Source organism: Lissotriton vulgaris, chromosome 3_1 (assembly GCF_964263255.1).
Source record: "Lissotriton vulgaris chromosome 3_1, aLisVul1.2, whole genome shotgun sequence".
Lineage (NCBI taxonomy): Eukaryota > Metazoa > Chordata > Amphibia > Caudata > Salamandridae > Lissotriton > Lissotriton vulgaris.
The window spans coordinates 145461632-145477103 of NC_141689.1; the positions used below are offsets into that span (position 1 = coordinate 145461632).

General features: G+C 38.9%; 1 protein-coding gene across 2 annotated transcripts in view; it reads left to right on the forward strand.

Moving 5' to 3' along the window:
* The window catches only part of LOC147726113 (CMRF35-like molecule 9), a 245911-nt gene that overhangs the window by 95731 nt on the left and 134708 nt on the right, over window positions 1-15472 (forward strand). For both annotated transcript variants that reach the window (XM_086960219.1, XM_086960217.1), the window contains one exon: window positions 6871-7203. In XM_086960219.1, the coding sequence (XP_086816345.1) occupies window positions 6871-7203 (333 nt within the window). The remainder of the gene's footprint in view (window positions 1-6870; window positions 7204-15472) is intronic.

The following is a 15472-nucleotide window of genomic DNA, read 5'->3' on the forward strand; positions in this document are numbered from 1 at the left end:
TGCTTTAGTTCATAAATGTGTCAGTTATTGTGCTTTTGTGTCTCTACACAGTATCATTTGATAGTAGAGACAACAAAAAGGCTAACTACAAAAATACAAACTCAATTATGTTGAATGCCAGGGGAGTAACATAGGGCCAAAACTGCAGATGAGGCCCCAGGCTTTCCCACCCCAGAGTGGGACCCATGCCCCCCACCTGGTTTGAAATGAGATGACATTGCAAAAAAAAAGGAAAATTACATATGCTGAGGCTGTGGCATTCGGACTTCACATGGGGCAAGGACTCAGGACCAACAGACAAGTTGTGTTGAACTAGGTGTAGTCCCCTTGGAAGAGTGAGGGGGCCCTCATACATAGATGATTTTCCAAGGATGTCTGCTGAGACTGCAGACAAGAGAGCATGCAGCTACTTTCAGAAAAGAGCATGGTCTGCAACTAAGTGTGTGTTTTACAGAATTCTGCTAAGTGAATGAGCCCTCCAGAACCCTTCTCATATTGAATGGTTATTGCTCCAGTCCTGCGAAAAGGGAAAAACCTGTGGTTTGAGGTCAGTTAAATGAAGTCAGTGATGCTGACTGAGACTAAGTTATACTGGGGCAAAGCTTATTCAGCAGGTCCTAAAAAATAACTCCATACTCAATTGTAGATAATGTAAATACTATGCACTGTCTCTATATCTATCTCCACATGACTTTGTAATCAGTAATCAAAGTATAACAGGTGAACACACTCAAAAAGAACTGGAAAGGTATAAACACAATTTATTAAAATGCCTCCCTGAAAGGGTTACAATCTAAAATAAAATACCAATAAAATGTTCACATCAGTGAAATAAATCTCAACAGTTTAAAAAAGTCAAAGAACAAAGGTCGACGCTGCGTTTCGGTGTTCGTTTCTATAGTTAACACCTTCTTCAGGACACTTTGACAGTTCAACATTAATCTAAAAATTAAAAAAACATTTTAAGTATATATACCTTCAACACAAAATCATAAATCTTTGCACAGTGTTTATGGACCTCACCTATCTGTATTCCTACATTCAATCTATCAACCTTGTTATCATCCAAACAGTGCTTACATCAAGACCTACTATAGCTCTCAAATTTATGCAAAAGCTGGCACAGCATTCCTTACATTGTAATAGTAAGGTATCGAGCCTTAGAGTTTGTCAAGGCCATTGGCTAAATTAAATTAAATTGAAAAAGGAGGGAATACCTGATATTTATGAAGTTTCTATTTTCATTATTAAGAAGACTTCTAAAAAACCGGACCTCTGTAAATCCTTGATTCTTTCGAATTCCACTGTGACCTTAGCATGAAAAAATTAATGAAATGTTTTGTAAACCACCCGCTACAGACACCTATTATAATAATAGTGCCATTTCATATGGTTACACTCAATGATTACCTGTTTTCAATTTAAGGTACAGAGTAAAAGAGCAACGGAGGAACCACCGGACATCTGCCGTGAGTATATTTTGATGCAGACTTGGGTCTTTTTTCGAATTTAAGATCCCTGAAAATTAAGACATATCAATGTAGTGGGTCTTAATTCTAAGTATTCCTCTGCAAAGGGCATGAGTATATTGCTCACTTACCACGGCTATATATCCTGGTCAAACGTAGTATAAGTTTGATTGGTGGTATCTCATCATCTATTGGGATAGAATGGGCTTATTTAGGTATCATACTGGACAGGGTGTACATATTCAGATTTCACCAAAACTTGTTTCTAGTGCTTCAATCATAAAATCTAAGCTTACTAGCAGGTATGTTACTTCCTGTTTAGAACATATTGTCTTGTTCAGGAATTGAGGATATATATATCTTATCTTTGTTAATTTCAGCTTCACCATCATTATACAAAGAATAGTTAATTTGTTCCTGGTTTTTGTAAAACGTAATTTACTGTAAACCATATTGCTATTTGTCATGTGAAATGACATGGGTTAAAGGTTCCTGACAAGTGGGGCTTGTTCTATGGTTATCATGAGCACAGTTCAAATCTATCCAGTCGCAATGCAAGCTGACTATTTAGGGTCCATAGATAGCCCTTTGTAATTCTTATGGTCTAAATGCCTAAGAAAACCATATGTCCCAGCCTAGCGATCCTACCTGATAGTGCTTGGACGGCCTCCCTGCTCCTCCGTGCTCCGCTTCATTCACGAAAGTGAATTGCAGGACGCGAGGGCTGTTTAAGTACTGCCGCTTCCCCATATGACCCGGAAGTAGTCGGGTCGTTTTCAAGAAAATAACGAACTAAATATTAATTTATCTGGTCTACAAAAGAATATAATTATATCGAATTCAATCGGGCGAGTTGGGGACTATCCTTTTGGCTTTATGCGGTATTCTTTAAAAAACCAGAAATTCTCGCACCGAAGCCGTTTTTGTGTCTATACAAACGTTCTTTGGGGTAAAAAGTGAAACACATAGTCATATCATAATTTTAGGCGCTAACATGTTCATCTGCCGTTTGGACGAATTTTAAATTAATTTGAGGGTCGTTTTACTATTGGCGGCCATCTTAAGTTGGGGAACGTTCGCAGTGATTATTCTTTATTCGAACATTCTGTCCTTTGTGGTAGGTGTAGATTAGTACACTCATTATCATACCCTCTTCAATTATAATTCAAAAAAGGCCATTAAACTTGGCGTAGACCACGCGTATTAGATCCTTTTACCGGGGTCTCGTTACCTTGTATGTTTATTTGGTGGCCATCTTGGATTGGGAGAGTTACATTTCGAGGTCTAATGTATATGTCCGATAGCAAGCTATTTGAGGTGCACAGCGCATTTCTAGTTTCCTGCATAATATGACTGATATTTCTTATGTAATTTAAAACAATCATAAATGCGTAAGTTTTAAGCAATTACACCGTTGTTCTGACTCATATTGAGACACACAGTATATATTATCTTTCAAAGTTGATAATTAACATGTTTTATGCAATGACACAGTTGTTCTGACTCCTATTATGACACACAGTATAATTTATGTTTCAAAGTTAATAATTAACATGGTATGGTCAACAGAGATGTTTGAATAAGAACCTTTCTATTGATAAGGTTTTGATATTTAGCGATCTAGTCAACATTGTATCAATAGACAATTTCACAGTACATAATACTCAATTTCTTCTAATATAGTAACATGTCAATTGATTGATACTGTAGTGAAGGTTCAATAAGAATTTACTGGCATACTAGGCATACGTTCCTATATTCCCTTGAACATCATCCCTTTATACTGACTTTGCGTTTGTTCACTATTAGTATATCAATAGTGAACAAACGCAAAGTCAGTATAAAGGGATGATGTTCAAGGGACTATATTAGAAGAAATTGAGTATTATGTACTGTGAAATTGTCTATTGATACAATGTTGACTAGATCGCTAAATATCAAAACCTTATCAATAGAAAGGTTCTTATTCAAACATCTCTGTTGACCATAACATGTTAATTATTAACTTTGAAACATAAATTATACTGTGTGTCATAATAGGAGTCAGAACAACTGTGTCATTGCATAAAACATGTTAATTATCAACTTTGAAAGATAATATATACTGTGTGTCTCAATATGAGTCAGAACAACGGTGTAATTGCTTAAAACTTACGCATTTATGATTGTTTTAAATTACATAAGAAATATCAGTCATATTATGCAGGAAACTAGAAATGCGCTGTGCACCTCAAATAGCTTGCTATCGGACATATACATTAGACCTCGAAATGTAACTCTCCCAATCCAAGATGGCCACCAAATAAACATACAAGGTAACGAGACCCCGGTAAAAGGATCTAATACGCGTGGTCTACGCCAAGTTTAATGGCCTTTTTTGAATTATAATTGAAGAGGGTATGATAATGAGTGTACTAATCTACACCTACCACGAAGGACAGAATGTTCGAATAAAGAATAATCACTGCGAACGTTCCCCAACTTAAGATGGCCGCCAATAGTAAAACAACCCTCAAATTAATTTAAAATTCATCCAAACTGCAGATGAACATGTTAGCACCTAAAATTATGATATGACTATGTGTTTCACTTTTTACCCCAAAGAGCGTTTGTATAGACACAAAAACGGCTTCGGTGCAAGAATTTCTGTTTTTTTAAAGAATACCGCATAAAGCCAAAAGGATAGTCCCCAACTCGCCCGATTGAATTCGATATAATTATATTCTTTTGTAGACCAGATAAATTAATATTTAGTTCGTTATTTTCTTGAAAATGACCCGACTACTTCCGGGTCATATGGGGAAGCGGCAGTACTTAAACAGCCCTCACGTCCTGCAATTCACTTTCGGGAATGACGCGGAGCACGGAGGAGCAGGGAGGCCGACCAAGCACTATCAGGTAGGATCGCTAGGCTGGGACATATGGTTTTCTTAGGCATTTAGACCATAAGAATTACAAAGGGCTATCTATGGACCCTAAATAGTCAGCTTGCATTGCGACTGGATAGATTTGAACTGTGCTCATGATAACCATAGAACAAGCCCCACTTGTCAGGAACCTTTAACCCATGTCATTTCACATGACAAATAGCAATATGGTGTACAGTAAATTACGTTTTACAAAAACCAGGAACAAATTTACTATTCTTTATATAATGATGGTGAAGCTGAAATTAACAAAGATAAGATATATATATCCTCAATTGCTGAACAAGACAATATGTTCTAAACAGGAAGTAACATACCTGCTAGTAAGCTTAGATTTTATGATTGAAGCACTAGAAACAAGTTTTGGTGAAATCTGAATATGTACACCCTGTCCAGTATGATACCTAAATAAGCCCATTCTATCCCAATAGATGATGAGATACCACCAATCAAACTTATACTACGTTTGACCAGGATATATAGCCGTGGTAAGTGAGCAATATACTCATGCCCTTTGCAGAGGAATACTTAGAATTAAGACCCACTACATTGATATGTCTTAATTTTCAGGGATCTTAAATTCAAAAAAAGACCCAAGTCTGCATCAAAATATACTCGTGGCAGATGTCCGGTGGCTCCTCCGTTGCTCTTTTACTCTGTACCTTAAATTGAAAACAGGTAATCATTGAGTGTAACCATATGAAATGGCACTATTATTATAATAGGTGTCTATAGCGGGTGGTTTACAAAACATTTCATTAATTTTTTCATGCTAAGGTCACAGTGGAATTTGAAAGAATCAAGGATTTACAGAGATCCGGTTTTTTAGAAGTCTTCTTAATGATGAAAATAGAAACTTCATAAATATCAGGTATTCCCTCCTTTTTCAATTTAATTTAATTTAGCCAATGGCCTTGACAAACTCTAAGGCTCGATACCTTACTATTACAATGTAAGGAATGCTGTGCCAGCTTTTGCATACATTTGAGAGCTATAGTAGGTCTGGATGTAAGCACTGTTTGGATGATAACAAGGTTGATAGGTTGAATGTAGGAATACAGATAGGTGAGGTCCATAAACACTGTGCAAAGATTTATGATTTTGTGTTGAAGGTATATATACTTAAAATGTTTTTTTAATTTTTAGATTTATGTTGAACTGTCAAAGTGTCCTGAAGAAGGTGTTAACTATAGAAACGAACACCGAAACGCAGCGTCGACCTTTGTTCTTTGACTTTTTTAAACTGTTGAGATTTATTTCACTGATGTGAACATTTTATTGGTATTTTATTTTAGATTGTAACCCTTTCAGGGAGGCATTTTAATAAATTGTGTTTATACCTTTCCAGTTCTTTTTGAGTGTGTTCACCTGTTATACTTTGATTACTGATTACAAAGTCATGTGGAGATAGATATAGAGACAGTGCATAGTATTTACATTATCTACAATTGAGTATGGAGTTATTTTTTAGGACCTGCTGAATAAGCTTTGCCCCAGTATAACTTAGTCTCAGTCAGCATCACTGACTTCATTTAACTGACCTCAAACCACAGGTTTTTCCCTTTTCGCAGTACTTTACCCATACCTGTGTCTAACGATCAGGGTAATCTTCCATATATTTTGTTGTTATTGCTCCAGTCCATCATGAGTAACGTTAATTTCCTAAGTCATGGCAGCTTCTTGTTTCCAAATATATTCCAGACTCCTATATCCGATGGGGCACACTCACCCAGGCTTCAAAGGCTCCCAACTAGAAATAAATCTAAGTTTCCACTGTTAGTGAGTAGTTCTGAAACATGTTTGAATCTTCCAAGTTCTCTGAGGAGAAGAGGTTCTCCTAAATAAACTCAACCTCATCATGCACATACAGGCATCTGGATACCTTAGCTGCTTTCAGTGCTTCTTCTGAAACACATCTGTTCTAGCTGACTCTGGGATGTGCATCGCCTCAAAAGCTCACACTCTGTGTACACTTAACTCATTTTAGATTTGTTAAATAGGCAAACCACAACCTATATTATGCACCAATCGCTCTTGAAAGGACAGGGTGACATCCTAGCTGGAAAGAAACACGAATATGCCCTGGGATTGCTGGACTGCTGGGTTAAAGGTCATTGCTATTGGCACATCAGTCAAAACTGTTCACGATGGCTTTCAGCTGGACTCAAAAACAAGCATCCAGGGACTCCTTGCTGTAGCTGAGGACGGATCAAATGCTGAACAGTGTTGTAACTTACACATTCAATGAATGAAATTATCAGCAACTTATCTTATTCTATTTGCAGTACTTCATGTCTTTATTTCTCTTTCATGTTAATATATATCTGGGTAAATATTTGTTCATTAGAGGAAGTTATACACACATTTTGCAAACAAATCTATGATAATAGTTCAATTATATTGACATGATAAGAGTTATATTGAGGAGACAAGCTGACCCGGCCCATGTTTTATCATCTTATTTCTCTTTCAAGCCGGCGGCCAGGCTCTGACCGGTCCACGCGAGGTCACAGGGACCCTCGGCGGGTCGGTGTCCAGTGAATGCAGCTATGAGGCAGAATACCGCGATTCGGACAAATATTGGTGCAGAGGAACAACCCGGCTCTGCGACAGACTTGTAAAAACATCGGTCTCTGAGCGAGAGGTCAGGAAGGGCCGAGTGACCATCAGGGATTCGCCGCAGACCGGGTCATTCACGGTGGTCATGGAAGGGCTGCAGCTGGAAGACGCCGGGAGCTACCTGTGTGGAATGCACAGAACGCTCTTGCCAGATCTCTGGGTCCCAGTGTCTGTGGCTGTTCTCACAGGTGAGTTCATGCTCTGCTGGCATTAATAGTCACTCTGCCTCTGGGCACTGGTAGGAGAAGGGGGTTTCAGGGAGCGCTGGAAACATGCATCTATGTGTGTCTGTATGTATATATTAAAATTTGTATAGAGCGCATGTAGTAATACAGAGAAAAGGTTGAATTTCAGTAGTTTATTTGACAGCACAGCATAAGATCCTTGTACAGCTATATCAGGATTCAACTGACATAAAATACAGAATGCTACATGAGGAAAGCTCTGTTCAGAACTTGGAATGTAATAGGAAACATAACATGTCTCATGCTATTAAAGGAACAGTCTTACAAGGCTAATACATAAATGTAACTATGACAGAATGTAACACATCCCCCCCATTAAAGGGAAAAACACACAAAAGAAATTTAAACAAAATCCTGTAATGAAATTGGTCTTCTCCTGATTCGTGTATCATCTTTGATTCTTGAAGCCACTGAATCAGGGAAAGAATTATTTTCTGTTTTAGCTTTATCTAAATCAACATGAGACTGAGATTGTACAACATTTTGCATTGGGCATTTCGCAACTTTACTCACATTCCAAACCTTGCCATCCTGAGTAATAACAGAATTACTGAAAACCTTTTTCACTTGCATAGGCCTGCCATACTTACTCATGCCTTTGTTGATCAAGGAAGGTTTTAAAATCCTGACCCAATCACCAACCACAAAATTATGCTCTTTGGTTTTCCATCTTCTATTATACCACAAAGCTGACTTGCTTTGCTTGCAACTAACCCTGTTGGCAATTCATCCAATGTCCACTTCATCTTTTGCCACATTTTTGCATTTCTCCTTAAACCACCACGGGCAAATAGCTGAGGCAGGATCTCTACCTTTGAGTAGTTTGAAAGGACTAACCTCCGTGGTAGTATGAGGAGTTATGCGATAAGTCCACAACTTCTCTCTAAGCACACTTAACCAATTACTTTTCTCCTTAACCGCATCTGCAACAAAACCCTTCAATACCCGGTTAAAGCGCTCAACCTGTCCGTTCTCATGTGGTTCATAAAGAGATGTCCGAATATGTTTGACATTACAACCCTTTAAAAATGTTTGCATCTCGGAAGAAACTAATTGTACACCATTGTCAGATACTAGAATAGAGGGAGATCCCTCTCTCGCAAAAACCTCTTTGAAAAAGGAAATAACAACTTCAGAGGTAACTTTAGACACAAACTTAACCTCTGGCCACTTAGAATGATAATCTATCATGACTAATGCAAAGCGAGAGGCTTCCGGTAGAATATTGAAAGGGCCTGATATATCAAACGCAATTTTATTCCAAGGTAATTCTGGCCATTGCACAGCTTTGAGCGGTGGAACTTGCACTTTAAGCATTTTGTCATTGGAACAACACTCATTACACTCCCTAACTGTGCGATCAACAAACCTGTCCATCCCTGGCCACCAAAAATCTAACCTTATTAAGCGCTTCATGGCTGAAATTCCAGGATGGGTCTTGTGAGCTAACTTAAGAATAAGTTCTTGTATTCCAACCGGTGGAATGCATTTACCAGATTTGAAAAACAAATCACCCTCACCCCATAACTCATCTGCCACATTAAAAAATGGGATTAAATCATCTCTCACACTGGTTTTATTAGGCCAACCTTCAAGAAGATATTTCCTCAACAAAACCAACTTTTCGTCCTCTTCTTGACATTTCAACCATCCTTGCTCAGTAATGTCCTGGTACATAGGAGAAACCAAATCTGACAAACCCAAAACAAAATCAACCTCCTTGAAACAATTAATTTTGTCAACCGTACTCTCACAAGGTAAACGTGACAGGAAATCAGCAGTGACATTTTTCTTCCCGGGAATATATTCCACAGTGAAGTTGTATTCTTGTAATTTTGATGCAAGACGTGCAATCCTTGCCGTGGAGTTCCAACCTCCACTAACCGATAAAATATGCACCAGCGGCTTATGATCTGTTCTCAGAACAAATTTACTTCCCCATATATAGATTCTAAAGTGCTCGATAGCCCAAACGCAAGAAAGCAATTCACGTTCAATGACTGCATACCTGCGCTCTGTCTCACTCAAAGTCCTGGAAGAAAAAGCAACATTCCATTCCATGACACCATCAGTCTGGGATAACACACATCCAAGACCATACAGCATCAGTTGTGATAATACATTTTTTACCCATTCTAAAAGGTTTCAGAGTTGGCGAATTTACAATATCATTTTTAATGTCTGTGAAGGCTTTTTCCTGCTCCTTTTCCCAAACAAACTCATTACTTTGTCTTAGTAATCTCCTTAATGGTTCCATTTTGGTAGCGAAATTCACAACAAATTTACTGTAATACTCGCACATGCCCGAGAATGACAGTAGTTGTTCCTTATTGCTTGGAGAAGGAGCTTTGAGAATGGCATCCACATTGGATTTTTTTGGAATTCTTCCCCTCACCCGACAAAGTATGGCCCAAATATTCCACAGACTTGCAAAATAATTTACACTTGTGTGCCTTGAGGGTAAAACCAGACCTTTCCAACCTAGTACACACTTCATTTAAGTGTGTGATATGCTCAAATTCATCTTTAGAAAATATCAAAATGTCGTCTTGAAAACATTTAACAAAAGAATCAAGATCTCTAAAAATTTGGAACATAACCCGTTGGAAAACAGAGGCAGCAGACGCCAATCCAAAAGGCATCCTTTTATATTGAAAAAGGCCCATAGGAGTGATGAACGCTGTATATTTTTTAGATTCCTCAGTGAGCTCAATTTGTTGGTACGCAGATCTCAGATCTAATGTGGAGAAAATCTGCGCACCATCAAAAAGGGAAACAAGTTCATTGATATTTGGAAGAGGGTGACAATCTATAACAATGTTTGAATTAAGTGCCCTCAAATCAATGCAGACTCTCAATTTCTGAACAGGTTTCCTTACTAAAACTATGGGCGAAACCCATTCTGATGACTCGATGGGTTCAATAATGTTATCCTTAAGTAAATCGTTCAACATTTCTTTTAACTCTTCTCTAAGGAACTCCTCTTAGTTTCTGTTTAACGGGGAGTGCGCCTTCCTTCAGCACAATCTTATGTGCAAAATTTTGTAATTTTCCCAATTGGTCACAGAAAACTTTATCAAATTTGTTAGTCCAGAAAGAAATATCATTTTTTTTAACTTCAGTAGTACAAATGGCATTTAACATATCTTGCTCACTACAGAGGGAAATGGGATCTTTAGCACGTGGATTTAAGGTGATGCCAAGTTCCCATTGGTCATGCCAACCCAGAACATTTACACCTTTAACAGCAATATACAACTTAATATAGGCAGATCTTCCCTTAAAACTTTAAGGAACTTTGAAATAACCTTCAACATCAATTTTGTTCCCATTGAAACTTTCAGCTAAAATATCAGATTCTTGAAAATTAGTAACATGACATACATCTTGTAGTTTTTCATTAAAATAATCTCTAGTAATTATAGTCCAAGGGGACCCAGAATCCACCATAAGCTCAATTGCAATATTGAAAGCATGAAAAATACATTTTGGTGATTTCTTACTGGTTAACATAATACAACCACTTTCAACAATAGAGACCACAAAACCTCTGTCAAGATTTTGTTCAACACACTCACTACTGCTGGTACCTATAGATGAGACTTTGGCGGAAGTAAAACTGTTTGAAGATGGACGTGTTTGTCCTGTTCTTAACTGATTATTAAAACGTCTCTCTCTACAAACATTACCGAAATGTCCTACTCTTCCACAATTATTACAAGTTTTGTCGATAGCAGGGCAACCTTGAAATGACGCAATGTGTGATTTGCTCCCACACCTGTAACAAGACATAGAATTATTACCTAATTCTGTCCTCCTATTGTTGATGCCATATTGATTCTTAACCCTTATTTGTGCAGGAATAAAATTTTTGTTGTCAACTTTAGGTTTTAAAACACATACTTCTTCTTCAGAAGAAGTTTTACCAGCATTAGAATTTTGTTTAACAACATCCATCCACTTTTCTGACAACTCAGTGGATTTATCAATAGCAATAGTTTCTTCCAAATTTGGATCACCTATACACCATAACTTATCTTGAATTTTTTTGTTTCTAACATGAACAATAATCTGATCACGAATCATTTCATCAGACATAGCTCCAAAATTACAATGCAATGTTAGAGCCCTTAGAGAAGTAGGAAAATCATCAAATGACTCTTCCTGCTTCTGTGCCCTAGTATAAAACTTGAAACGATTCAAAGCAATGTTAGCTGTAGGTTTAAATCTTTTTTCAATCTATTGAGAGCTTCAGTATATACATTCAAAGTATCCCCACTACCCGTAGGAACTGAGACTTTTGGTAAAGTTCTAAAAATTTCCTGGCCCTCAGAACCTAAACAATGTAAAAGGATACTTTTTTTTCTTTCAGCACCCATTCACTCCCCATCAATAGCTCTCATGTAATTGAAAAATTCCTCCTTCCACCTAGACCAGGGCATAGGAGGGTCACCCTTAATTTGAAGGAATTTAGCAGGAGGATCAAATTGCATTATGATCAAAGGTACAGGATGAACAGTATGAATAAAATAAACAAAAAAATAAATAAATAAATGAATAAACAAATAAATAAATAGCAGTGTGAATCAGGCTGTATAATACTTGTGATGAAAAACGCTAGAAAAACAGTACTTGTGATAAAATATGTAAATAAACAGTATATAATGATGAAAACACGAGTTTTGAATAGGCGTGTACCAAAAGTTTCCTTTCCAAGTTGTGAAGTTGTATTGGGATTTATGTGGTAAAATACGAGTAAATATGAGAGAAATGCAGGCTTCGCGTAGAAAAATGATCTGATGCCAGTGAACGTTTACCAAGTCTGAAGTCGCGTAGAAATGCAGGCTTCGTGTTGAAGAAAATCCGATGCCGATAACTGTTTACAAAGCCTGGGGTCGCGTAGCAACACTGCTGGTGAGAGAAAAGGCTTGAAACAGCTGATAGGCTGAACGCGCTCACGTCAGCGTGATCAAAGCCCAATGAGCAGCCTTGTTTGAAAAGGAGCGCGTTCGTGTAACGCGGGGAAAGGGAAAAAAATAAATAAACAAGGGCTGATTTCACACGATTTGAAGGGCAGACAGGCAATGAAGTTCCACAATTAAGATGCTGCAAGTGGATGCAAATAAATGAAACACGGAGACTTCGGAAATCAACAAAGCATAAAGTCAGACCGGCACAGAGATGACGTCAATCTGAGGGTGCTCGAGGAGACAAGCTCGAGGGAAGACGAAGCCACAGACAGGTAACTAGGCAACAGTAACTTGAAAGATGCTTGCTGTAGAAACGCTGGAAAATGAAGATAAAATTCTTAAATTGCGCAGAACAGTTTCCAAAGAATAATATCCTTCAGTAGAAAACGATGAAGCTAATTATTTCCAAATGAAATTGAGGGAAAAAAAATGAGAAGTTGAAGACAATCCAGAAAGGTAAAAATAAGTAAATTGGATCCAAAACTCCGCTCCTGTGCTGTAGATGGCTGGAGTAAGGTTGTCCTCGTCGCCAAATTTTGTAGTAATCCAGAGAAAAGGTTGAATTTAAGTAGTTTATTTGACAGCACAGCATAAGATCCTTGTACAGCTAGATCAGGATTCAACTGACATAAAATACAGAATGCTACATGAGGAAAGCTCTGTTCAGAACTTGGAATGTAATAGGAAACATAACATGTCTCATGCTGTTAAAGGAACAGTCTTACAAGGCTAATACATAAATGAAACTATGACTTACAAGGCTAATACATAAATGAAACTATGACAGAATGTAACAGCGCACCAGGCTGGGAAGCAGCAGCGCAGTGAATATGGATGAGACCCCAATGACTGAAACAAGCAGTCAACGGGGAAAACCAGTGTGTGAGGGCATTGCTGTAAAGGTGGGGGTGGTAAATTCTGTTGGATGCCAGTTGTAGTAGCCTGGTGGCTATTTTGGGCCAGATCCAGAATTTGGCCCACCCAGGGTTATATGCTGAATTTGTCCTGGTGTCATGCTCTGACACCAGAAAATAATTCAGCTACATTAAATGCTACAAGTGAACCTTCCGCCCATCTAGGTATCCCCTTAAAATGCGTCTCAGGGCTTCCATTAAAGTATAAGTTCAATTTTAAACTGCTAATTCAATTTTGCGAAATGAACCTTTTGCCAAGGGTAAAACATCCTTTTAAATACATAAAAGTCACCTTGGGGTAGGCTCTAGACACTCCATAGGGCAGGGAGCATTGTATTAAAAAAGTTGGCCATGTACTCCAAATGTTTACATGTCCTATTAGTTAAAAACGTACAAATTTGTTTTTCAACACTGTGAAGCCTGTTTTTTTGGTGTCTAAGGAATAGTCATTTGGAAAACTCTTCAATGGTAAAGTCAGATTTTAAGTCACAATTCTGAAAATACAACTTTTAGAAAGTTGCCATGTTCTTGCCCTAATCATTTGATGCCTGGGGTCTATTGCCTGGGACACATAACTGTCTATTTGGCCTTTGTGTATTCCTCCTGAACAGTCACACAATAGAGCTATTAGGTTTTGGCATGATGGGCCATTATTGCAGGATGAGAGGGGTGGGGGTAGAAGGAGTTGTGGACAGCCACTCTTGCACTTCAAGCCTACTCTGTCAACTCACAAAGAACTTCACACTAGCATTTTGTGACCCCAGACATCCTCGGACCATGGCAGGGAAGCATGAATTCCATACACTTCTGTGGGAGGAAACTCTAGAAATTTCTTCCACTTCCAAGCTGGCATGAGGTATTAAATTAGGACACTCAGACCTACTCTAGAGTTCACTTCAAGACCTGCGGTGGGCTCTCAGAGCACTGCCCTTCTGCCTTTGGCCTGCTGAGTACTTCAGAGGCCTGCTCTCCTGCACCAAGAGGACTGTCTTGCTGTCCAAAGCCTGCCCTGTGTTATCAGAGGGTTTCTCTGCTGCTTGAGACCTGCTTCTCTGCTTAAACTCAGGACTTCCAAAGTGACTCCAGAGCCTCGGGACAGAAAAGGCTCCAACCACCTTGAACCCGCACAAAAGCCTGAGTGAGTCCTGACCCTCAAGGTTGTGCTCTCCAGTCCTGTCCCCTTGGAAGTGGTGCTAAAGGATCCCAGATTCCTCAAATCCAAAACTTGGCACTTAGAAAACTCACTCCCAAAATGTGCCCTGAGAAAGGGGAGGGACAAGACCTACAACAAATTCTGCTCAGCTGCTGCTCACAGAAGGAGTATCCGGCATTGTGTTGCCTTCGTTGGCTCCGGCCTGCAGCTTTATTCAGCTCGAGAGTTTCAACTTCCGCAAAAGAGGCTAGGTATGAATGAAGAAATCTTCACTGCACCTTTGACTAGCAGCTTCATGGCAACGACGCCTCCTCCTTGAACACCCTCGGCTACCTTGCCCTGCTAAACTTTACCTTCTCAAGACATTTTTTTCCAACATTATTTCTACCTTTGAATGTGAGCAGAGACGGGGTCCCATCCACTCTGCACATCTGAACCGCGCTCCATCGCGGTCATCCATAACTTTTTACTTTGTCCCTGTTTTGCGTGACTAGATGCCCTCAGTTCGAGCTGTGATCTTTTAGACGCTAATTTCTTTACTTTAAAACTTCATAACTCCGGTTCTACTGATTGTGTTCTCCACCTGCTTTTAGTTTGTGTGCAAAACTTCAGGAGGCTTTACTGAGTGCAGAAGTGCAAGTGGCAAAACAGGACCCAGTAGTCCCATACATAGTAATTGTAGATGTGGAAACACCAGGCAATTCAGACGTGGCAAGAGCAGTGCCCACTCGGGATACTGACCCAGCCAATTCTTAAATCCCAGAAGTTCTTCATCACCACTGGACACCCACGAATTAGAAAAAGGGGCTTCCAAGCACTGTTTCTCTAATGTATTTTTAAATGTGTATACAGCAATAGGGCACCCGGAATGGCACCATGTGTGTAGTGAAAAATGTAAAACATTCCCTACTTCCATCAATAACTGATAATGCATGCAGCTACTTAAGTGCCTAAAAAACATCCTGTGTTTCTATAATCATATAAAACTATGCACCAGAGCTGCTGTACACATAATCCAACCACGGTGATACATGGCAGATGTGAATATTGGGTTGGTTAACACATCATCAGGGTCAATTATTGGTGATATGGCACAACATGACGGGAATGAGGCAGATCATCTGAGTGTTTTGTCGGCATTGCGCCTACCGACATGGGCTTCAGCAGGAGCTTTA